At 34.7% G+C, this 27,363-nt stretch overlaps 1 protein-coding gene across 1 annotated transcript in view; it reads left to right on the top strand.

Moving 5' to 3' along the window:
- LRP1B (LDL receptor related protein 1B) overlaps positions 1-27,363 on the top strand; it is a 1,945,542-nt gene that overhangs the window by 1,097,582 nt on the left and 820,597 nt on the right. The window contains exons 8-11 of the mRNA XM_077153691.1: positions 13,761-13,983; positions 17,471-17,642; positions 21,056-21,199; positions 26,365-26,601. Coding sequence (XP_077009806.1) covers positions 13,761-13,983; positions 17,471-17,642; positions 21,056-21,199; positions 26,365-26,601 — 776 coding nt within the window. The remainder of the gene's footprint in view (positions 1-13,760; positions 13,984-17,470; positions 17,643-21,055; positions 21,200-26,364; positions 26,602-27,363) is intronic.

The following is a 27,363-nucleotide window of genomic DNA, read 5'->3' as shown; positions in this document are numbered from 1 at the left end:
AAATAACTTTTCCTTTTACTTAAATTGAATAATGTTCCTTTATTGTAGTTCAGGTTAGTTTTTTAAATTGATGATTTTCAGAATCAATAATTGCTTAATACAGTTATTGTCAGTAGAATATTTGATTTGCTTCTCTCCTAGTGATGATAGATGTTCTGGTTACCATTTGCCTTAACCATGCATACTTGTGAGATAAGAATTTTCAGTTGTAAATGGTAGAAAATTTCATTTAAATTGGCTTAAGCCAAAAGGGGAAATTTAATAGCTCAGATTATGAAATAAAACAGCAATGCTGACTTTGACATGAATAGATTCAGGGGCTCACAATTCGTTCCTAGAACTCATCCTTTTTCCATCACTTGAGTTGGGCATCTCTGGATAAGAGCTAATACAAACCTTAGAAATTTTAGTTTTAAATCATTTCTGTTCAGGTATAATTGCTTAAAGAAATCCCTCCTGGGAGCTCTCACTTAAGCCAGAGGATTCATTCAGATCAGAGATCTACTTAAATCATATGGTGTGAGATTGGGAGAGGGGCATTCTCTTAAATAAATTTTGAACATTGCATCAATCAAGACTGCAACAGAGAATCAGAACCAGTAGCAAATATAGATAAACACATATATAGATATAGATGTGTTAATAAATATAGACACTGATGATATTTTTCAAAAGATTTATTTAAGGAATTGATCTGAAATCCTTAGGGCAGTCCATCAAAAGAGGAAAGCTCATACTTTGGGGAATGAGCTGATACTGCAGTCCACAACCAGAATTTCTTCTCACAGAAACCTCAGTTCTGCCCTTAAAGCCCTTCAACTGATTGAATCAGGTCCACCCAGATTTCAAAGATAGTTTCCTTTACCTAAAGTCAGCTGATTGTAGATGTTAATCACATCTATACAATATCTTCACAGCAATGCCTAGATTAGCATTTGATTGAATAATTGAAGAATACACCTTGCTAAGCTGACATGTGAAAATGACTACCACAAACCACTACTTGCTAACTTGCCACCCATCCACATCTCCTTAAAACATACAGAAAATATGTAAGACAGACAATAACAAAGTCAGCCTCCATCTTACATAATACAGCTATCCAGAGTATGACCCAATGTGCTAATCCTTATCCCTGTAGAGAATATAAATTCTTGGGAGATGGTCACTTTTCTCTTTGGCATCTTGTTCTGTGGAATCATTGCTGGATTGGTGGAATCATTCCTGGGGGAAGCACTTCTCCCTTTGAACCTAAGACATCTAGAGTGGCAGAGCATAAGTTTGTGGGGTCAAAAAGTAAAAGAAATTGCTATCACCTGGGCTAATAGTGAGTGCTGTCACTCCTAGCCCCACCCCTTGATCCCTGGACCTGTTAATATTAGCTATAAGAGAAAGTATACCATGTGTTAGATGCTGAATTAGAACATATACAATTGCATATACATTGTCCCAGCCCTGCAAAGCAGTGGAACTATAACTGATCTTCATATAGCCATTGCATCATTCTATCAGGCAAGCTCCTTCAGGATGATAGGAAACATTGGGATGAATCCATTGCCACACTACATTTGCTGTGGAGTGAGCCCCTTCGTCAGAAGCACTGTTATGGAATGCCATGATGATAGGCAGAGCATTCTATATGTCCACTGATCGAAATTTTGGAAGAACCATTATGTACAGGGAAAGCCAAGTCATATCCAGAGCAAGTTTTCATTCCAGTAAGAACAAAGCACTGCCCTTTCCATGATGGAAGCAGTTCATTTATCTTCAGTGATCTTGCTTCCTATTCCCTTTAGAGGTGCAGACCAGATACCTTAGCTTCTGCTTTATCTCCAGTGCTTAGAGTCCAGTAGATGCTAACTCAATATTTTTGGAAAGGAAGAATGAATGGGGAGGGGAAGGAAGAGCTAGCTTAAAAAAAAAGAAAAACAAACAAACAAACCCAGGATCCTAATTTCATAGCACCTTCTCCACATTTACTGATCACCAGGATAGGGTGCCAGAAATTGGCTACAATTTAATGTTTACATTTTCATAATTTCTAAAATCCTGAATATTTTCAAACTTACAGAAAACTTGAAAGGATAGCAACCATATACCCTTCAACAAGGTACACTGAAAATTATCATTTTGTCACATTTGCATGTTCTTTCTAATTTATCCTCCTAATGGGGAAATCATTTGATGGCAAGTTGCAGATATCATAACACTTCTATAAATAGTTTAGACCGTATCTTCTAAGAATAACTAAATTCTCCTATATAGCTACAATATCATTATAGGCAAGAAATTTAACATGAATGAAACATATTCAATACATCATTTATATTCAAATTTTTCCCGTTTTTTTTCAATTCCATCATTTATAGTTGTTTTTGGTTTTGTCTTAATATACAGGATCCAGGCAAGGATCATGCATTTCATTTGGGTGTCATGCCTCTTTGATCTCTTTTAATTTAGGACAGTCTTACCATTTTTTGTCTTTTATGACATTAATATTAATATTTATACTGCTTATACCTTAGAATGAGTAATACATATAACATATAATTTATAGAAACATTATTCCATATTCATTATTCTATAATTCATAGAAACATTATTGTTTGTTTTTCTTAACAATGTATACTAGAACTCTCTCTCTATTGTTTCACATAGATATTCCTCATTCTTTTATATGGCTATGTAATATTTCATAGTGCAAATGAATTTATTCAACTAGTCTCCCATGGGTATTTAAATCACTTCTAATTTTTTGCCATTATTAATAATGTTATAGTGATTAACAGTGTTTTATATATTGTTCCTTATTTGTAAAGATGCATTTTCATGATAAATTTCTGGAATGAGGATTGATGGATCTAGGGAAAACACGTATTTTATTTTGTTAGAAGCTAGCTGCCCAAATTACTGCCACAGCGGTTGTAGGAATTGGAATTTCATTTAGCTCCCCAGGTGATGACTGTACACAATAAAATTTACAAATCGCGATTTTAGAGCCTGGACATTCACCTTTTAGAGCATCAACTCTCTTGCCAGAAAAATATGCCTAAAGGAATGCATATGAGCTGGCATCCCTGCCCATTTGTACAGCCCCACACAAGTGGCTGTTGATGGAACTCAAGAAGCTCTTTCTGGTTAAAAAACACCGATCTAGAAGCATTTGACATTTACCTAAATAGCTAGTTCGCCATCTAGGTCAGGGCATTTGTTTCCCTTCACCAGATTCATTTAGCCTCTGCAATCTTGGCCACGCTTGGCCTGAACTTGAGCCTGTGTCCCTGCATAAAACTATACTAAGAAATTTAGATAAAGATACTTGTGAAGAAAGTATTGCTTTACATGCACTTTTGCCATATGTTTTTAATGTGTATCTGCCCTTCACAGCTAGGACAGTGAGTATTAAACAAAGAAATCTTTTTACAGTGTGATTTTAACTCTGCAGCCATATGATTTTGCCATCATTACAATATTATTGCATGTTCTATTCGAACAGCAAAATATGTGTGCACAAGTATAAATATAAACAATAAATAATATGCAGGAATGCTGTACTATACTTAGAGTTCCATTTTTTCCATGCACTGTTTTCCTCCATTTAGTAAGAAATTGACAGTTCAGCTAACTGGTAATTAGCATAGCAGCAAACCAGATTTGTTCAGCAGTCCACACCTTCATGGATACTTACCTTAGCCATCTCCGAGCTGTTATTTCAGCTTGGAAAAAAATGCCTGTATAGGTCAATAGGACTTCCTTAAGTGCAGTAATCAGATTATATATTTTTGCATATCTCAAAGAGCAACTTTTTGGCTTCTAACATATTATTACAAACATTCTACTGTTCCTCATGAGTCAAGTGTATTGAACATGAGCTCTTGAGTACCAGCATCCTGCAAACTGACCCCTGAAAGAGTCCTAAGATAGCATTGCTCTTGGTCTTGAAAAGTAATATGTCAAAACTGTAAAATCCATTCTAGTATTAAATTGAATGACACCCTGCAATCTTACAAGATAGGTAGACTCCTTGAAAAACTTCTGAAGGCACAACTTATTTAAGAAATAGGTTTTACAGAAAGTATTATATAAGTATAATAAAAGAATGCTGCTCTCCACCCAACCTTGTCTCCACTTTAATTAATGAACCACCAAGTCTTGTTGACTCAGACCCCAAAGTATTTCTTGTGTATCTCTTTTCCATTTCTACCCTTACTTTAATGCAGAAGAGCCATGTCTTATGCATTAAATAATGATAATGATGTCTCCTTACCCAATTTCCCAACACTTTCAGTCCATTCTCCCCACAGGGGACCAAATTATATTCTCAAATAAGGTTGATGACATAAATAACCTACTTTGAAGTAAACAAACATAGAAGGAAAACTTTTGCTCAATTCCAACAGTAGATAGTCTAAACCCCCTAGGAATAATACATTCAGCTGCTGTTCTAATTTGGTGTCTGCAGATAAATTGAAGTGAACATTTAGAAAATGCCATCAAAATAATGTTTCCCCAAATATAGGAATACCCAAATCTTATCATGAGCTTTACAGTGAGAACGAAACACAAAAAATATGATGCAATTAAACTAAGGCAAAGTGATATTTTTATTATTAACTAATGATTTGTGACCAAAGCAGAATTCCAGTGAGCTAAGCTAGATAATGTGGTAAACTTACTCTCCTATGCTAGAAAGACCTCAGCCATATTATTTACCTTTTTAATTAATTTCAAATCTGATTCTCAGATCTTATCCCTGCATGGTGAGGAACTCAGTCTGGAGCTCATCAAAGACCAGATGAAAATTGGGCAGTAGAGAAAATTAGCAAAGGAGAAGTCCTAGAAACCCTTATCCCTACCTAAATATTTATTCATAATTATAACTTTTGACTTGAAGAGCTTTAGTTCTATAAAACTTGTTTAAAGAGACTATCAAGTTAATATACTTACATAGCCCATCAAGTAATACTATTAATATATGCAACATACACTAACACCAAATGCACTTAAAATGTGCATAGATATAAATATATATGCAATGTGATATATAAAAAGATATATAAATATATGTATAAATAAAGATAAAATATATATCTTTGTGGAGAGAGATAGAAAGAGAGGGAAAGAGAGAGCATAGAATGAGCAGGCACATTGCTAGGCTATGAGTACACACTGGTGAACAAGTCAGATATGGCTTCTTTCCCCTTGAAGGTTACAGACTGCTTAGTATCAGATAAATTCTAAGTATATCATGCAGTGTGTGTGTCTGTATATATGCAAGTAAAATAATGAATGGTAATTGTCATAAAAAATTCTAGAACACCATAAGGTTATATCAGGTAGCTCTGATTGATATTAGAAAAATAGGAAAGGTCACTCACAGTAGATGACATCTAAGTTGAAATCAGAAGCCAGATTTCGGATAGCATGGCAGAAATTACTTTTCTGGCTGAAATTGTGTGAAGGGCAGAAAGGAAGAAAGCGCTTGGATTGTTTGAGGATCTGAAAGATAGACGTCATATTAGAACTATAGAGGGAGTGGAGAAGGATGTCACTAGAAGGAGCTGGAGAGGCAGATAAGGGCCGGATCATGCGTGCCGTTGTAGAGAGGTTGAGAACATGAGGTTTTTAATCTCATTGCTATCAGCAGTTATAGGAGGGTTTTATAATGTGTGACTCACATGTCGTTTTATTGGGATACCTTTGGCTACTTAGGGGAGAATGAGTTGAAAAGAGAAGGAAACAGATATGAGGTATATATCCCCAGGCAGGAGATGATGGTGACTTGGGTTGAGGAAAGAGGAGTGGAAGGAAGGAGATAGATAGATAGATTTGAAGTCTACTTTGAAGGTAGAATTTGGGGAACATGGTGATCAATTTCACGTAGAGGATAAGGTAGAAAGCGTGAAAAGATGAATGTCTGGTTTCTGAAGAGAGCCGGTAGGTAGAAAGAGGCACAACGTGCTGAAATAGAGGAATGAATTTGGAGAGACAGAGTAGGAAATTAACGTTATTTATGTTTCATTTAAGATGCATAATAAAATCTAGGCACAAGTGTCAAAAAGATAGCCTTACTTATGAGTTAAAAGCTCAGAAGAGAATTCATTAAAAATTTGAGAGTTAGTCTAATATTAATGGCAATCACGGCAACTTGGAAGATTATCTGTCATCTAATTTAAGTGTTCTAAGACTGAACCTGGGGAACTCCAACATTAGATTAGATTAGAGGTGAAAGTGTGATTTCGATAAAGCAATCAGGTAGGAAGAAAACCGAGAGAGTGCTAAGAAAAAGAAATCTCATGAAGGTGGAAGTGATAAACTTGGTCTCATACTAGAAAGAGGTCAATAAAATGAAAAGTCTATTGGTTTAGCCACGTGGAAATAATTGTAAATCTCTATAAGAAATTAGAATGGTGGGGTTTGAAGACATCAGAGAGGACTAAAGAGTGATAGAAGAGGGAAATGAAGTCAGCTTGTATGAATAATTCCCCTGTGTACCAGGCTTGTGAAACATTGATAAAATACCTCTATGATATTGATAAAGAGGAAAAAAAGGTAAAATTTACATCTTTATTTCTCTTCTTCTGTACCACACCACTTAAAAATATATATTACAGAGCAGAAAATACAGAATTCTCAGGTACAACTCCCCACCGCCAATGTACGCAGGGCTCACCATTAACATTTTGCATTAGTGTAGTAACTTTGTTACAATTGATGAAACAATATTATAATTATCCTCTTAGATGTAGTCCATAGTTTACATTAGGATTCACTGTTTGTGTTGTATAGTACTATGGATTTTTAGAAACATTTATTCTAACAATGTATATAACCTAAAATTTGATCTTTTAACTACAGTCAAATATATAATTTAGTGGAGTTAATTACATTCACAATCCTGTGTTACCATTATCACCATTCTCTCCTGAATTTTTTTTTCCCATTACCCTGAATAGAAACGTGGTACCAATTTTAAAAAGCATCTTTATCACCTGCTGAGTTGATTACTGGCACTTACAATATATAGAATTAAAGGTGAATTGAAAGAAAAAAAAAAACCTAAGAGGCTAATTTGGTCTACACAATAAAAAGGTGAGCCGGAGGCAGTACTGATATGAAGTAGAGAAAGAAAAGCTGCATTTGGGTTTCCAGAAAGTTTGGCCAAATTGGATTAGTGAATGGCATCTGGGAATCTGTGGCTTGAGTAATATATTGAGTTTAAAAGAGGTGAAGGAAGAGGTGTTTTATTTTCAAAAAACAAAATGTTGTTCATTATTAATATGCTTCTACCTTGGCATTTTCACAGGGACTGCAAAAAAAAAAAATCAGATGCGCTTTTATTTATGCCAAAATGATGTTTCTTTGAAAGTGACTCAGTGCCAAGATGGGGTTATATGAAGATGACATATAAATATTGCATAATGATTACTTTATATTTAGAGTTTTCTGGGTAGGGTAGGTTTAGGTAAATAAATACATTGAAGGGGGCAGATACATTGACCAATGCATCTAAAACATGTACAGTTTTGGAGGAATCATTAGTGGAAATGATTTCCAGAATACAGTGCAGCCAGCAGAAAGTAGGAGCCTGTAAGTCAAGTTTAATTTGTGTGTGCTTATGTATGTACTGAAAAGCAAGTATAAGAGAGATTTTTCAAACAACAAAAGAAAAGCCGCAAACAAGTAAAAATCAATAAATAACTGTCTTGAATAGTCTAGGCTAGACAGAGAAAATATTGTAATTGTTTTTCATTCACATCCTTTAAGTAGCAAGAGCTAATAGAATTTGAATTTAAACCTCTTACTCCAAGGACGCATTACTTTTTCAGATTTGCAATTGCATTTCAGAATTGCAGTGTTAAATATTTAATATTTTTACTTTAATTCTGCGTATACCTTAATTACTGTATGTAATGCTGAAAATTGCTTTCTTGTTTAATTTTTGTATATATAATAGAAGGAAAAACTAAAGTTTATTGATGCTATTTGGGGAACAACAAATTATAGAAACAAGAATATAAAATGAAGTGCTTAATATAATCCTTATATTAATATAATTAATATAATTCAAGAAAATATGTATCATTTTCCTGAAATGTAAGGAAATGCCATTATCTATACTAGTATGTGGTTAATAAATGTGGAGGGTTTGCTAGTTCCTACTCAGAATGCTGATCTTTGAATTCTGGTGATATCTGGCTCCCTAGTTTTCTCTCTCACATCTCTCTCAGCCATTCCCCAAACAAATTTTGTTTTGTAATCTTTTGAAAGAATCCTAAAATGAATGATAGACCATTTTATTTTGAGATGTTTTTGAAAAATTATAAATTCTATTATTATGTTATTAGCTATAGACAAATTGGAGGAGTAAAGATGGTGACAGAAAATTAGGACACAGACTCTGATGTGTTAAAATGTCCTTCTGTCATTTTCAATTTAAGTGCAGAAGCATCAATTAAACATGGATATCATGGGCAAAAATAAGAGTAATTTCTATCAGGTAAAGAAAAAAAATAAACATGCCATAAGCATGGATGTTAGGGTATGTGACAATTGTTTTGCTTTAAAGTGTAGGGATAATTTGAGCCACAGCTCTATAAGCACAGTGCTCTATCACTGTCCATGAGTGCTCTCTTTGCAGTGTTTGATTTACGTCAGGCAAGTTTAACAACAATACTTAAAGTTTTTTTTTTACTAATCTCAACTATATAAAACTTATATATCTATAGTAAAACAGGGCCCCTCATATGATCAACAAAGATGTCAGATAAAATCAGTTTCCCATATCTGATGACATACAAAGCCAAAAGGGTGAAGTCCTAGGTACTTGGATCTGCTGAATTATGAGAATAATGAGTTGGGTGAATAATTGAACTTTTGAAAGAGACATTCCTTCCCTTAATGAACAAGTAGTTAAACATATCTTAGGAATGGAGATAGTGGTTGGAGTATTGTTTGTTTTGTTTTGTTTTGCTTTTCACTTTTGCTTTTGTGTTAGAAAGACCTGAATAGACTCATCTTTAAGAAACAAGTGAAGAATAAGAGAATAGCGATCTCAAAGTCTTTTATGCTAAAGAATTAAAAAAAAAAAAAAAAGGATGGGACAGGAAAGGAGAGGGTGAATACATGTCAATATTTCATTCCTATGGCAATAGGACCTAGGACCAAATTGGGAATGGTTCATAAAGAAAAGGAGCTTCTCTTTCAAATGTTCAATTATTCACCCAACTCATGATTCTTTTAACTCAGTGTCTCTAGTAAACAGGAGTTTATCTTTTGGGGTTCGTATGTCACCATCCACCCTGAGCCCAGCAGTCCCAGAGTGCTATACTGGAGCCCTGACCAAGCTTGGGGGCAACAGAATGATACTTGGCTTCTTGTGGTTGGCGATGCTTAAAGGGCAACTGAGGGCACTGGAAGTTAAGAGGGAAAACAATAGAAAGGAAGCAGTGGGCTACCCAATCACAATCTGTACTCCCATTTTATAGAATTTTGGGGACTTCCTTATGGTTACTAAGCCCTTGGAGCTGTAACAATAAAGTGTAAAAACCATTTCAACTCATTTCAAACTGCAGAACATAAATCTAATTAGAAAACAAATGAGAAAAACCCAAAATGAGGCATATTCTTCAAAACAACTCGTGTACATACTCTTTAGAAATGTCAACACCATGAATGGCAACAAAAGTCTGAAGAGCTGTTTTCAGATTCGAGGCATTTAAAGAGACAAGGCAATGAAATGCAAATGTGCAATCCTGGGTTGGATTCCAGATCTGATTTCTTTTTCCTATAAAAAACGTTATTAGTCAACAGGCAAAATTTGAACAATATATATTGTATTAATGTTAAAAGTATTGATTTGGTAGTGTATTGTAGTTATGTAGAAATGTCCTTGTTCTTAGGAGATACATTTTGAAGTATTTGGGATAAAGGGTCAACTTTTAGGGTTCAGAGATGTTTCAGAGAGTTCAGAGATGTCAGATGGTTCAGAGAGTTCATGGAAAGGCAAGTGAGATGAACTGACCCCAGGTGAAGAAGAGTATAGGAGTTCCTTGGACTATTCGTACACATTGTTTTAAAAGTTAGAGATTCTTTCAAAATAAAAAGTTAAAAAAATGCATGTGACAATTATGTTATGGTTCTGACATTGGTTAGTCATGTGGACTTCAAGCCTGTTTCCTCTGTGAAATAGAAGTATACTCCCTTCTATCTGACAGGTAATTATGGAGATCAATGAGATAAAAAAATCACAGAACACTAATTTTTCTAAGATATGGATGTAATATTGTGTTGGAAAGAAAAGAATGATTATTTTTAACCCAGCTATTCTTATAATTATGAATGAAATTTAGTTAGACTTGGGATAATGAAAAGCTTTAGCTGTGTTTAAAGAATGCCCTATGAATGTAGTTTTTTTTCTCTCTGTAACAGTAGTGAGGAAATTCTTAACTAAATTAAACAGTACCAAAACCATACAAACAAAAAGAAGCAACTCTCTAATCATGTGATTATCCGTACTTAATGTTTGTAGGTTTATTATAGTATTATTACCCTGGAGAAGTCTTCCATATCTTGCAGCTCAGTTTAAAGTGAACTGAACTCCTCACAGTCAAGATTTTGGTCTTGGGAGTTTCCATTCATTGTATTGAACTGGGCACAAGTGACTCTGCCATGTACGAAGGGTACGATGATACCAATCAGAAGCGGTGGGTTCTCTGTCCAAGGTGCTCAAATGACCAATTCCTGAGACACCAGGGTTCAAAGACAGAAAGAGTTCATTGCTAGGCGCAACACAGAGGTTCAGATTGCCTTTTGCCCAAAAATCTGTCTTCCCAAACTGCTGTAATTCTGGCTGTTTTATAGTATTAAAAGATAGGCAGGTTTTAGGATAACAAGCATAATGTTTTGAGATGATGAGGTTAGAGATGATCTAATTTCTGAGTACGCACAGATTGATTACATGCTTAGTCACAGCACATATATGAGAAAATGGTGTGCTTAATATGAGGATAGGGATGACTTTATATTATTTGTATTATAATGAAGTATAGGTCACTTATAGGTTAAAGTTTCAGCTGCTGTGTCTATCAGACAGACCCATTTTAGTTACATCCAGCTCCATCTATGAAGATAGCTTTGGACTTGGGGCAGGTTAATTCTGGGCTGACCCAAAGCCCTTCATTAATAAACATTAGGGGCTGTCTTTAGTGATCACAAAACTCTAAAGCTAAAAAAACTACATAAAAGGGTACATGTGAGGGTCAGTCAGTTTTTTACAATCACATGGCACAAGATAAAAGCTATATAGTTGTACAGTCATTATCAGAGATCATGGCAACTGGATTATAGTTCAGAGATTTCAGATATTTCCTTCTGACTATTCTAATACACTAGGAAGTAAATGAAATATCTATATAATGATTAAATAATCATAATCATTTCTTAAATCCTAACTTCTCAGTTACAATGACACATCATTCTTTACTCTTTCTCTTACCTCAGTATCATCTCACACACTCAATGTTTTTCTGTTCTGTTTTTCTGTTTCCATTAAAACAGCAGAATTTTGATGAATTATATATATTTTTTCACACTTTGGCAGATATGTATTCAGATAGAAAAGTTAACTTAACCAGTTTAGTATGACCTAGAATAGATATTAAAATTACTTGCATCATCCCTGCAATAGTCTATCAAAATTAATGAGAACTGTCTTCAAAGAAAACTGTTTTACATTTCAGGACCTCCTTTGTCATCTCCTGGTTCACTCTTCCTTCCTAACCATATTTCTCAAGCTGCATTACCAAAAGTTTAAAATTTCAATAAATACAAATGTCTATAATGGCATGTTCATCTGTTATCTTCTTTCTTTCTTTCTCGAGTGATTGATCCAGCCAGTTACCTTAAACATTTACCCTGCAACTTTTGTCTCTTTGACTTCCATGACAGCCTATGTTATTTCTTTGACAGTAACATCTGATCTTTGGTATTTCTCCAACAACACACCTACAGAAGTTCTTGTCTTGGCCCTCTTCTCTTCTTTATTTTGTGATCCTATCCACTTAAGTCATCTCAAAATGACATCAGAGACATCTCTATATCCACACAGCTTTCCTCTTAAATACCAGGTAGAGAATTACAATTGCTATAAAGGGTGCCACAGCCTCCAACTCTCCATGCCCAAAGCCGGGTTACCACTGGACCAAGTCCTCTCAGCCTCTGTGAAATGGGACAAAGAAACATAAAAAGAGAACTAAAGTCCTTTTTAAAAAGGAGAGGCATAATGCCTTGGGGGGGGGGGGGTGAGGAAAAGAGAGCATCCTATAATGAGAGTAGTGGGTATTGTTCTACTAGTCCTTAACTTGGGATAGCAATGAATGAAATGATTAACAAGTGAAGAAAGAGGAGCAGCAGGATAGGAAAGGAAAATAGGGCAGGGTTCCGATGGAGTGGAGAAAGTTTGTGTCTTTAGCATGAAAATAAAACAGCACCATGTGTTCTTTCATTTATTCTTCTCAACAACAGAAATCTCTTTGTCTGAATGGAATGTTACTTGAAAAATCACTCTTTGGAGACAAATGAGTCTTGCAATAAAATTTTGGGAAATAAACACTCTTAATAAAATCTGGCTCTCACTATCACATAACAGTGTGCATTAATGTTTAAAGATCACTTAAAAACTCCCACAGCAGAAAGAGGTAAATTAAAAGTTTGAACAAATACTTTTAGCTTGAAAGATACCCCATACTGTTAGACAAGGCAAGAATGTTGAGAAAAGTAACTTAAAAACTAATTCCGAAGTTTATAAAATCAAATATTCTATACTCCTGGCAATCTGAATATTGCTCAGTCACTGTGAATCAGATAATTCTTAAGATTATATTTAAGTCAAGGCAAGATGGTCTTCTAGCTACAAATGTAATTTAATCGCATGAGTAAGTAATCTTGTTAAAATATTGTCAGGTTAATTGAAATTGATTGGTGTTTACTAAACATAGTGGACGCTAATCAAATATTAGACACTGAAGTATTGGAGAGGCACATCATGCTTTGAAAGGCACCATTACGGTTGCATGGAAGGATTTGTGCTCAACATTCTTTCCTCAACCTTTTTCTCAAATTATATTGAGAAGAAATGAAGGAAAGTGCATTTTTGTGAAATTTTGGGATTTGGAAATATTTGGAATTAGTTCATGGGAGGTTATTTATGATTTTATTTTCATTGCTACAAACAGTACACATTTGCTTTTCCATCTGCTTAGTTCCATTCCAGGTCTGGTATTCTCCACCACTCGTAGCATCATTGGGCTCCACATAACAGCGTTTATAGGAGACACACATTACCAGGCAATTTGAAAAGCAGGTTAAAGATAAAGACCGATGGCTTGCGCCCTGACCGGGTGTCGGGGCTTACTTCTGAAGCTCCCGCCTCGCGTGCTGCACGCGGTCCCTTGTGGTGTGTGTGCATCGGCTCTATGAGGCTTAATGAAACATTCCTCCTAATACAAAAATAAACCCACCATAATCATTCATTTTAGGGACTATTTTACAGTTGTTAGTTAACCTGCTCCCTCATGCCCTGCGATACTTATTAGCAGATTTCTTTGCTTATGAGTGGTATTATATGGAAATGGTATGGGAAGCTAACAGATGTAACCACTGAAATAAATAGAGGGAAAGGTTCTATTTTATACAGATGGTTCCGTTGAATATGCTTCCCCCCACCCCCTCCACTTTAACATTTTGTTCTCTTTCAACAGAAAGCTCTTCTTTACTGACTACGGGAACGTGGCCACGGTGGAGCGATGTGACATGGATGGAATGAACAGAACACGGATCATTGATTCCAAGACAGAGCAGCCAGCTGCACTGGCACTGGATCTCATCAACAAATTGGTTTACTGGGTAGATCTTTACTTGGACTATGTGGAAGTAGTGGACTATCAAGGAAAAAACAGACATACGATCATCCAGGGCAGACGAGTAAGTACAATATTGGTCAGAAAATGCAGCTCATATAATAAGTGAATAGTGTCATACGATGGAAAAAGGACCAAAATTTGCAAGGTTGAAATTTTCTTATGACGTCAGATTGAAATGGGTGAAGTAAATTGTGATACGTTTGCTACAGGGGAGAAATTTCTCTTCACAATGCATTCCAAGATGTTCAATATGCTTTTCATTCCTGTAACATAATAATGGTTCTGCATTTTTCAATTTCTCCCAAATCTTCCAACTGTCTCAGCAATTGGTGCACCATCCTGTACGTGCTCTCCCAGTTCTGTGCCTTTACTATCCTTTCCCAATGTTAACTCCGTAGGGTGTTATGCCCAAAGAGACAACACTAAGAACCAGTTAACTTTGTTAGCGGCATGGCATGCATTCTCTTGGCTCTGTGCCCACTTTAATAAGACCCTACCTCACACCCCTGATCAGTGCAAACCCATCATGACAAAGAATTGCTATCTCTCCTCCTGCCAGTCAGGACGAAAACCCCATGTAAGCCTCCAATAAACGCTCCATCTTACTCTCCAAGTTAAACTTTATTAAGTCATTCTTTAGTCTGTCGTACCCCTCACAATTTAATAAAAAGCTATGTTTTTTACACAGCCACTCACCTTGCTCAAAAGAACACCTTCTTGCTTCTACTAAAAACAAAACAAACAAAAAAGTAAGCCAAAATAAACAAAAATAGAAAAAGCTGTACTATTAAGAAAGAAAAGTATTAGAATAGGACAAATGTTCACTTCTGCTTACTAAAAACTAGTCTAGGAGGTTCATTCATAAGGAACTAACTGAACTATCATATGTCCTAAGAGGCACTGGAGATATTGTATTAACCAAAGCAAATGCATGCTCACAAAAGTACTGTTATTTTAATAGACTAGATTAAATTCTGCCTTCTGATGTATTCAAGTACCTTTGAAAATGAAAATTCTGTGAAAGTCACCAAGGTCAAAATTCTCCCCAATTGATAGCTTTCCCTTGCTGAATTACAAGTTTTTGCAAATAACTCTCATAAACACCTAAAGGAGATCTCCAAGTAGAAATAAACTTTATCCACTAGTGTAGTGTGTCAAATTTGATTACAACTCAATCTCACTGATTGCATTAATTCCATGTGAGAGTATCATCCTACAGGTCTGAAATATGTGAACCTCTTTGCTTTCTCTTGCAATGCGAGGCAGGTAAATTTTGTAATTAGCCCCTAAAGTCGCTTATCCTTTCTAATCAGCTTTTTAAAATATATTTTTTTCTTTCTTTGACAGGTAAATAAAGGCATTAGTTCAGGTGATTAAAGAATAAAGTTGCCAAAGTTAAAGGTGGGGGCAATTATTGCTCTCTTGCCTTTGATTGACTTCAAAGACTTGATTTCTTTGAAAGGTCTAGGTTTTGTCCTTTAGAAGACCTAATTCCTAAAATGATTATGATGGGCTGTTCTTTGACTTATAGGTAATTAAAAATGAAAACAATACTAAAAGTTGAAACAACAATAAGGAATTGAAACATGGTTGCTTTAATGTCTAATATTTTTAGTTATCGGTTTTCAGTTTGTTTGTTTTTTCATTTCTGTTGCCTGTGTTTTGCTTTTGTTGTTTCCTCCATGCACCTGTTTAGTCTGTAAGTAATCCAACATGAATAAATGTTTTTGTATTTTTGGGCTATACAGAGTGATCTATCCACCATTTCAAACTGCTACCATCTTTGCTGGGTATAGTTAAAAAGCAAACAGCAATGTACAAATTTAATGGGAGACAGACCCTTTTGAAGGAAGGCAAGGAGGTGGTGAGCTAAATTTGAACGTCATTCTGTGACCATGTTTTCTACCCTGACAAATTGCCTTCTATATAGCTGCTCTTTCTCTCACAGGATGTGGATACCAGTTATGCAGAGAGCAAGTGGGTATCTCACAGCTGCAGATTCCCAGGTGGTTATTCCCAAACTTTGAGCAAAACATGTATGAGATTAATGGCAAGGAAAGAGTCCAGCTTGCTGGTAATTTTATGCAAAACAAAGTATCACCCAGAGACAAAGTCAGAATCCAGGCATATTGAATACATATGACAGAAACTACTGGAAATGATGTTATGAGATATACACATCAGTGTCCCTGCCCCACATATTCATACACACACACACGCGCACACACACAGAAGGGTGCACATACACACCTTATTGGAGGTAACTTTTAGGTAGAAAATGATTATATGTGTTTCAGCATAGAATATCTCTCCCTACAAATTCTTATCTTTCATTTCCAACCTAGGTATGAAGAAATGAAATATGACTCCAAAGCAATGCAAAAGCCAGTCTTCTTTTAGTTATGTTTCATAACATAAGAGGACCAGGAAAAGTAATGATCGTATGCTAGAAAGATAAATCAACTGCTTCTGATTGAATTACAAAATTGTCAGGCTTTCCTGATTAAGATGGTAAAGGTTAAAATTTTGTTCTATAAAAATTTTACAAACCAGACATACTTTCTCAAACTCTAAATATATATATATTTTATGTATTTATATATTATATTATATATATGTATATAGTATAATGATGAAAATCTTTTTTCATCAAAATCTTTGTAGCAAATCAACTGAAACTCTTTACACCCTAGATCAGAACTCTTTTAAATGAAATACAACATAAAGAATGCAAGGAATGCCCAAGGACGGTGTGCCTAGCGTGGGTCTTTGTGTTGGAAAATCGATCCACTCATCTCCATCTGCTCTACGGATGCTGTCCATGACTCTCAGTTGTCCACTCCTCACAAACCTCAACAACTCTACCAAGGAAGAGAGCGGGATTGTTAATTTAATTTTCATGGATAGCAATTAAGCATTATCATTCTCAAAGCAAATCATTCCATTTCCTATTATGAACAAGTCTTAGAAAGAAAGCAATTCCTGAGTAAAATGCTGTCATTTTCTTTTTGATTATTGCAAATATATGGTTTCATTATATATCATTTTCCATGCTGTCATGTATTAGTCTTAATGTAATTTGTGGTAAAAAATGGGATTTTTGAACTCATAAAACAAATTTTCAAAGGTTTTCTCATTAGTCCTTTTGTAGGCAGAGCTTCTAAATATCCTTGACTATATGAACAAGTAGCCCATAAAGATATCTAAAATTATTTATAAAACTGTCAAAGTATATTATTGAATATGTTTGAAAATCTGGTTCTCACTAGCCTTTAAAAGTTACTACTGAACCTGTTTTCCTAGTGAACCATGAATATAATTCTTCCTCATACATTTGGAACTTCATTATCTACGACTGTATTATTATATTCTTTTCTCCAGAGAAAATTTAAAAATTAACAAAGTACTGAATTCTTCCATAGAAAAGAAATGATAACATGTTTCCGACTCTTGCTATGGTCATTTTCCACATTAGAAAGGAGCAATGAGTTTTTCCCTCAAGAAAAGCAACATAATTAAAAATCAGTTATTTTTGCCCCTCTTTCTAGGTCAGACATCTTTATGGTATAACTGTCTTTGAAAACTATTTATATGCAACCAGTTCTGACAACTTCAATATCATAAGGATCAACCGATTTAATGGCACAGATATTCATTCTTTAATCAAAATGGAAAATGCTCGTGGAATACGAATCTATCAAAAAAGAGCTCAGCCAACAGGTAAACCCAAGCCTTCTTCATGGCTGTATAATGGCAGATTGGATGGGGATATAGTGTCTGTGCTTTTGTATGGCCTTACAGTGGGTGAGTCATTAATTCTTCATTTTGAAAGCAAAAGTGTAGGTCTGCTTGATGAAAAGGAATAGCACTCCTTTCACAAATCTAAATGACAAATTGTATAGTTCCTAGTGAATCATTTCTATAACCATACAATTGAAATGATGGCTAGATTTAGATTCAGAACTGAGTTTTTCACTGTGATGTATGTAGACAGGAAGTCGAGGTGTTAAAGGGATTTTTTGGTTATCATATTGGCAGACATACTGAAAGTCAGGTGACTGCCTTACAATATCTTCCTAGGGTTTATTGCAGTCGTTGGATTTTCCTAATTTAGCTTCCCAATTGTTCTTTAACATATTTCCATTAAAAAATCATTTTTCAGTGATGAAGATGCAATGTTTCTAAGTGTTTCTTAGAAACACAAAACAGTTATTTCTCATAATAACTTAGCAGTGCTTGTTCAGCAATAAAATTTAGGCTCGATCATACTTAGAAAAATTAACATACAATTACCACCACACAAAATTTTTAATTTCAATGAATCTGGAATGATATAAGCATTCCTATAGACCCAATTGAGGCAATGTATTGTCATTTACATGGTTACAGCAAATTCAAATTTGGAATTCTGTAGATAACCTTATTAGAATTTAATATGAGAATTTATTCATTCATCCAATATTCATTACCATCAACTGTGTGTGCTAGGAACTGTTCTATGTATACTCAGAATACAAAAAGGAATGAAACATTAAAAATTCCTGCTTTATAAGATTTGAATTCAAGCGGATATTTGGGCAGAGAGCTTTGCAGGCAGAACAATGAGCAAGCACAGAGGCCCTGAGAAGGAGAAATGCCTAGTGTATTCAAGAAACAGGAGACCTGTGTGGCTGGAGCAAAGTGAAGCAAGGGGGAAAAGAAATAGGAAATGAGGTTGTACAAGTGGAGGAGGACTACAACATGCAGGGTCTTGTAGACTAATATAAAAGCTGTGGTTTATACTCCTAGTGAGATGGTGAATTCTTAGAAAGTTTTGAACAGAGGAGTCTCATGATCAGACTCGCCTTTTTAAAAGATCACATGGCTACTATGATGACATGGTAGGCTACAGAGAGACGAGGGTGGAATATTAGAAGAGATGGTGGATGGGACCAGGGCTGTAGCAATGAAGGTAATGATAAATTGTTAGATTCTGGGTATATTTGATGGTAGACCCAAGAGCATTTCCTGATGGATTGAATGTGGGGTATAAACAAAGGAGGATTCAAGAATGATAATAATAAGCAAACGGATTAAGGAGTTATTTTAGAGATGGGGGAACGAAGTAAGAGCAGAACTGTGTGGAAAGATAAGAAGTTCAATTTTCACAGATTATTTCAAATGTCTACTATAAATCCAAGGGGAGATAGCACATAGGTATTTTAATATACAAGTCTGGACTTCAGGGGGGAGGTCCAGGCTGACATATTAATTTGGAAGTCATTGGCATATATGTGACACTTAAAGCCATGGAAATTAATGTGGTTATCAAGGAAGTAACTATGGATGGAGGAGAGAGGAACTCCAGATAATGGACATTGGAGTACGCTAATAATAATAATTCAAGGAGAATAGAAGGAACTGGAAAAAGAGGCGGAGGATCTAATTGACCATTGGTTTAGCATCATGGCACTCATTGGGTCTGATCAGAGGAGTTCCAATGAAGGGATGAAGTGAAAATCTGGGTAAAATGGGTTTGAGAGATACAGGAAGGAAAGGAATTGTAGAAAATAAGCATAAATAATTTGGGGAAGTGTTGCAAGATGGAGCAGAGAATTGGGGAGCTGGTTGAAAGATTTCTGTGAGAGCTTGGGATAAAAAAGATTTTTTTTTCCTTGATGAGGAAATAATGGCACATTTTTATGCTGATGGGAATGTTCCAATGGAAAGAGGAAAAATGATGATGAAAATGAGAAAGTGGAGTGTTGCGGGGTAGGTGTGCAGAGATGCAATCTAGCATGCAAGTAGGAGGAGGCTGGAAAATAAAAGCAACACTCTTGGCAGGAAAAGAAATAGTCATTTCATTCACCTTTTCACTTAGAGAATGTAAACTATAAAAAGAATAAGGCAACTTTTTAAAAAGTATAACACTTTTATTATTAAAAGAGACATTTCACAACTTAAATCCATTCTATAGATTCACGTATTTAATTTTATTAAATATTAACTCAAAGGTATGGGTAGAAAAACTATTCACTGTAATTTTAGGGCTGGCTAATTCTGAAAACCCCTCCAGAAATAAAAACCTACATCTTCAGCCCTCCTTCTGCCTAACATGGATCTGGAGCTTGTCTCCTGACTATTTCGTATGTTCTTGTTAAAGGAAGGCCTCGATGGCCTACCTACAGATTTAACAGTTCTCTTCTCATACCGAGAATTGTTCAGAATTGCCTCTGCTCTCTCAGTTGTATTATTTCAGCCTACCCCATGCCTCCAATTCCTCTGTCCTCCAACCACCAAATCACAAACACACATACATACATAATAAAATAACATTAAAAAAAAATCCAAAAGGAGACTCACCATGGTGTTCGTCATAGTATACAGTAAGTGGCAATCTAAAATAAATGTAGTTACAACAACACATCAAATCTTTCTGGCATGTTTTCTACTGCATCCTCTTCTCTGTGACACAGCATTTATTTTCCTTAGCCTCTTTGTGTGTATTTTTTCTTTTCTACCTTAAGATTTACACTCATCAAATATTTTTTTGACCGCTCCATCTCCACATATAAACTCAGCCACCTACTTTTGACAGTGAGAGTCAGACATACACACACAATTCATATTAGTGGTAGGGCTTTTTTAAATGGCAATGGACTTAAGTTTAGAAAGTAGTTTGCCTCAGCACTTCTTGAAAGAGTAAAGATAATCACTACATCACTTTTCTTTCAGTTTATGTCCCAGCAGATTTTCAGTGGAAATTATTTTTCTGCTTAACTACTTAAACTGCAATATTTTATGCTATCTAAATTATCTATGTTTGTAAGAAATTTGAATTAAAAAGAACAAGAAACAGTTGCCAAAATTGCTAGTTACTTTTATGTCCTTCATATATGAACGATTTAAATATAATAAAAGCATTTTATTTCTCAAAATGTTTTTTTTTAATGTAGCCTGAGAGGGTTTTGGCAAATCCTGACTCTTTTTCTGGAGGGTTTCAATTCTGGTCCACTTGACTATGGTACTGAATAGTAGGGTATATCAAATTTTGCTAGGATTTCTTCTTGCACTGTAAAAGTTTCACTATACTGATGTACATAATGATCTTGTCTTCGGAGAAATTCAAGCATGCTGTTTTTCATTTGTTGTAGTCAGAAGCCATGCATGTGAAGTGGATCCATATGGAATGCCAGGGGGATGTTCACACATCTGTCTGCTCAGCAGCAGTTACAAAACACGGACCTGTCGCTGCAGGACTGGCTTCAACTTGGGAAGTGATGGCAGGTCATGCAAAAGTATGTTGCTAACACCAAACATTGTGCCAGCAGCACACCATTTCAGAGTAGGGTTTTTATTGTTAATTAGCAGCATCAGCATCGGTAGTAGCATGAGTCTTCATCAGGTGAATTTTTCCTGTAAATACATACCAACCATTATTCTCAAATTAGTTTTCTTTTGTGATAATATGAATGAAAAAGCTAATCAGGCTGTAAAATCACTGTTTTACGTTGCTAAATGCTGCCAGAATGCAATATAGTAGAAATGGATTGACTTTTATAAAGGGGATGTATTAAGTTGCAGGTTTACAGTTCTAAAGCCCTAAAAATGTCCAAAGTAAGGCATCCAGAGAAAGATACCTTGACTCAAGAAAGGCTGATGACTCATTTGGAAAGGTGCATGGCTGGTATCTACTGGTCCTTGTTCCTGGTTCCATTGCTTTTAGCTCCTAATTCCAGTGGCTTCCTTTCTAAGCATTTGTGAGCCTTAGCTTCTCTGGCACAAAACTCTGGATTCAGACTTGCTTAGCATCTTGTGGGGAGGCTCATGATGACATCTGCTGGGCTCTGCATCTCCAAAGGTCCCTGTCTAGGTATATCTTCTCTCTGTGGGCACTCCAAGCATCTCCAAATGTCTTCATCTGTGTCACTTCTCACAGCTCCTGGCATCTTCTGGGGCTTTTGCATTTACAAACATATATGTCTGCATTTCTTCTTCTGAGGTGTCTCCAAAATGTTTCCCCTATTAAAGGACTCCAGTAAATTAATTAAGACCCAGCTTGAATGGCTGGAGTCACATATCCATTTAATCAAAAGGTCACACCCACAACTGGGTGTGTCACATCTCCATGGAAACAACCTAATCAACAGTTTCCACCCTAAATAATAGGTCTGGTCCCACAAAATTGGATCAGAATTAAAACGTGGCTTTTCTAGAATGCATAATATCTCAAACTGGCACAATCAGTACAGTAAATGGTCCCCAAGATCCAAACTTTTTAAACCTATGAATCATAGGGACACATACTTTAGGGAAGATGACTGAGGAAATCCTCTCCTTAGTTTCCTAAATATTGTCTTTGGGGCAATGAGCTAAATTTATTGGTTGATCAGATTTTCTCTTGTTTTAACTAAAATGCTGCTACCTAGGAATAGGTGTTAAGTCCAAACATAAATCCATGTAAGTAATGCTATACCTTTGGAAGTAAAATTTATTTCACATTTTAATTTTCCAGGTAACTGGAAATTAAATATCAGTCCCTTCAGCAGTTTTATCAAAAAGCTTTCTAAAATATTATACATATTTTTGTTTTATTTTTAAAATATGCTGGAATAGTATTATTTAAATAAGCTAATGGATATAAGGAAGGACTTTAATTTAAAGTTTAAAACTTTCCATAAAAATTACTTGAGGTCTTTTGGGGAGGACTTCTTATTAAGATGTTGTAGAATGGGCCTAACAGGAAAAGTTCCCATGTGAAGACTGTTGGCCTTTATAGTAAATGGCCCCCAAGATCCAAACTTTTTAAAGTTATGATGCCTGCTTTTTACATTCTTTTTGTCTCTATCTTTGTCATACTGATGGTTTTTTGTGTGTAACATTGCTCCCTCTCTGGTCATTTTCTTACCATCTATTCCACCTCCTGTCATGTGCTTGTACTATTAAATGAGAAGACTAAATTTGTTTCAACCATAAATGGTTAGAATTAATGATACACATTGTTTTAAATAAAAGAACCCAAGAGACTCAACTGTGATAAAATACATGCAGTTTAGTACTCTGTTTACATTTTCAATTTGCATTTCTGATTTTGTACTTAAGGAGTAGGAATATAAAGATATCCCATCTCTGGATAAATGAACTTGACTGTTCCAGGAGCCTCTAAGTAGAAGAAGTGGTATGTGTTCATGTGTGTTTACATGTAAGGTTAAAACTAGTCAGGCTTCAACTTGCAAATGATGGTATGTCATACAAAAAGTAAAATCACACAAGCACATGTATACTTTTGAGAGAGAAAACAAAATCAGGGTTGCATATGATTCAATTATCCATGATGTAGCCTGTGTACATTTATAAACAAATACAACTCTAACTATTTTAAGCATAAAGGAATTTAATGTAATTACATATGTACCAAATCATTGGAAAGTCTGTTTGGCAGCTTCTTGATTGGATTTTCAGAATATTTCCAAAAAACACCATCAAACTGACCTGACAAGAAAACTCAAGCATCTGTCACAGTCAGAAGCTGGGATATTAGGAAGACACAAGTGGAAATTTTAACTTCAAATATACACAATCTTAACTGAGATAAGTGATTAGGAAGGTTATACCACAACTATTAGCTCCAGACCATGTCACACCTGATGGTCCCCCACTGTCCATCAAAATACCCCATCCCTTATCTCTTGATATTTGCAAAAGTGAATCAAAAAAGACTGCTACAAAAAAATTCAATTTCTTCATTAGATGTCTGCCAGCAGAAACTGCAAAAGGAGGGCCCCTGTCTCATTTTCATATTCCAATCTTGAACTGGGACATTTGATTTTGGATGCTTAAATCAAAACCAGAATCCTGGCTACTGTGACTGTGACTGTGAATCGTAGTTTTTAGATTTCCGTTGCCTAAAGTACAGGAAGACATACTGGATGGAACTTTGGGGCAGGTATTGAATGACAATCTACCAGATTGTCTGAAAAGAGAGAGGGAGAGGGAAAGAGAGGGGGAGGGGGAGGGGAGGGGAGGGAGATAGAAAGAAAGGGCAACAGCAAAAATTTTTTGCTTTCTTACTTAAAACACACACATACACATTAAATCAATGAAGTAACAGTTTTACCAATTACAAATAAAAACGTCTATAAAAATAAAACCAAAACAAATGTTGCCATGAGTGATTATGGTGAAACTGGCATTCTCATATATTACTAATGGAACTGGAAATTGATATGACTTGGAATGACATTTGGTAACATATACAAAGACCATAAAACTCATGATAGCATTTGACACATAATCCCACTTCCTCAATCAAAAAGAAATTTTGTAACAAAAAAATTCCAAAAGTAATCTAAATATGCAACAGTAACTAAGTAGTTGACTGCATTATATTATGCCTTTAGCAGGGAACATTTTACAAAGTATATTTTTAAAGACCTTTTAATAACATGACACATGTCATTAAGTAAGAAGTTAGGGTACTAAACTGCATATATAAGATCTCAATTTTTGATAAAACAAAATGTCTATACATATATAATTGATAGGAAATACTCAGAAATGTTAACAATTTCAAATGAATCTCTCCTGCTTTTATAATCATATAAAATATTGTTTTAAAAGAAAATTCCCTTGAAAGAAGGTAATCAATGAGAGGCTGTGATATTAATACAGTTTACCCAGTAATTCCATTTCTGGAAATGTATACTAAGAGATCATCTAAGAAAGTATGTAAAGTGCTAGGTTGAAAAGATATGCTTGTTTTAGTAGCATTATTATATTATAAATTGTAAAAATACTAATAAAAATATAATAGCACTAATAAAACTTATTGGAGACTAGTTTTGCAAATTGTCATGCATCAAATAGCAAATGTAAGTTATAAAATAATGGGTCAACATAGAAAACAATTTTGAAACTAAAATTAAACAATAAAAGCAGAATATAAAATTAAATATACTCCAATTTAAGCAAATATGCATTAAAAATAGGTAGATATATTAAATTTGAAATAGTTTAGCAACGAAATATTATACAGTAGAGAAAATGAACAACTATTAATAAACATGAATATCAAGATATGAGAATAAAATTCTCAGAAGAATTCACATATATATTTCAAATATGCAAAAGTAAACAGTTTTCTATTGGGAAACATGCTATGTATGTGCTAAAATTCATTTAAAAGATACGTCATTAACATAGCAAAGCATATTGGGTGTCTCTGAGATGGGCTGGGATAGGTTTGGGTACATATGTGCTTACGATATATTGAAATACTCTTAAGTTCTGTGTTAGGTACATGGAATTTGTTTCTTTATTATTCAACATTTATTGAATACATTATACATATTCATTTATATATCTTCAGTATTCAGTAATACTAATTTTAAAAGAAAATCAAGAGAAAAGAATTATATAAAGTGATAATATAGTTTGGATCAAGGATGTTATATTTATGAGTATCTGCTTATTATTTTCTTTTCTTTTTCTAAATTTTCTGTAGTGTAATCATTTTACCTTATGAAAAATTTCAATATGGTGTAGTTTTCCCGATACAGTTGACTCAATTGAATGCTCAGTTTTATTAATAAAGATCAGTATGTTTTCCCCTTCATAGAAAGTATTTCCTTCAAAATTATATAGCATGAAGCCAACATAGGGTGTGCTGGTAATCGGAGAGCTTTGTGAATGTTTTCATATAGAAGTCAGAAATAGCCAATTCACTATACAGAAAAGGCTACTTTGTTTCTGGCATTTTTAACCCAGGAGACAGTTTTTGTTTTGTTTTGTTTTTGGGTTTTGTTTTGTTTTTGATATGGGCTCTGTCGTTCATTAGGGTAACTGGCAGACAGCATCAGCCTTTAACATTCTAATTAGAATGTGAAGAAAAAAGTGATCCTATAACTGGCATTTGATTTCATTTGTTTAAAGAATAAATCATGTGTTTGGACAACTATAATATATTCATATGGAAGTAAATGCTACCATACGATTCTTTTTATTTGCTTCTAACAGTCTGTAGATGAAAACTCTAGGGTGGTGAATTTTAAGTTTTCTGAAAATTTTAACTTTGTCAAATGCAGTAAATGTCATAGTCCAGTTTCAAATAACTGTAATGAATTGTAAAATTAAAATTAAATGTATTTTGCATTTGCAATACATGTCCATGTTACGGTTACAAGTTATCCAATGAACTGTCATGTTTTTGCTATACAGATAGTAACAGACTACAGAATAATTAACTAAATCTAACCTCTTCACGGAAGTAGTTTCTGTTTTAATTAAAGTAATGCAATTAGCCAGCCTTCTTGCATGGAGATGCATTTGGCATATCTTACAGTTTAATTTTTGGTATTGAATTTAAAAAACGCAAATTGTGCCAGTTAATTAAACAGTGGCATTATGCGGTGTAAAGAAGATTAGGCAGCATCAGTTGTTTATGTTTGCAATCTTTCTTCTGCAGGACCAAAGAATGAGTTGTTCCTCTTTTATGGGAAAGGACGCCCAGGAATTGTTAGAGGAATGGACTTGAATACTAAGATAGCTGATGAATGCATGATCCCCATAGAAAACCTGGTAAACCCTCGTGCTTTAGATTTTCATGCAGAAACCAATTACATCTACTTTGCTGACACCACCAGTTTCCTAATTGGCCGGCAGAAGATAGATGGCACGGAACGAGAAACCATCCTGAAAGATGGTAAGTGACACTGTATGACCTTAATATAAAACTTTCCACAGTTAAAACACTTAAAAAGCACAAATCCAATCAGTGTACATCAGACAGACTTTAACCAGAACCTTGTTGATTTTTAAATATCTTTTATTTTCTTTGGTAACATTTTTTTTCTCCATGTTTTCACGTACCAGGCTATTGAAACCGTTGTGATAAAATTGAACTTACGACTGTCTGCTGCATGTTAAATATTATAGAAATTAGGCTATTGTTCCCTTCTAGGAAAACACAAATTATAATTACACATTTACAGTGCTATATGATAGAACATAATCTAACAGTACATTAGGGACTTTTGTAAATATTTGGTTCTCATTAGAAATTTGGTCATGTGACTGAAAGTGAATAAAAAATACAAATGTCCTTATTGTCACAACAATTTTTTTTTTTTTGATCAAGTGGGATTTATTCCAGGTATGCAAGGCTGGTTCAACATAAGAAAATCAATTAACATAATAAGCCACTTCAATAAACCAAAGGGTAAAATGACAGGATCACTCCGATTGAAGCAAAAAAGGTATTTAACAAACTTCAGCATCATTTCTTGATGAAAACACTTCAAAGAATAGGAATAGAAAGGAACTAATAGGAACAGAAGGGAACTCACCACAATTTTTGCATAATGTTTTTTTATTTTCTATAGCACATGCATATAACATTTATTAAAATAAATGCATTCCATAAATCATTTGGCTTAGAACAACCAAGCAAATAGTAAAATAATTT

The sequence above is a fragment of the Tamandua tetradactyla genome, chromosome 3 (assembly GCF_023851605.1).
Source record: "Tamandua tetradactyla isolate mTamTet1 chromosome 3, mTamTet1.pri, whole genome shotgun sequence".
In the NCBI taxonomy this organism is placed as follows: domain Eukaryota; kingdom Metazoa; phylum Chordata; class Mammalia; order Pilosa; family Myrmecophagidae; genus Tamandua; species Tamandua tetradactyla.
Note: the sequence above shows the minus strand (reverse complement) of the source record. Positions and strands in the feature narration are given on the sequence as shown.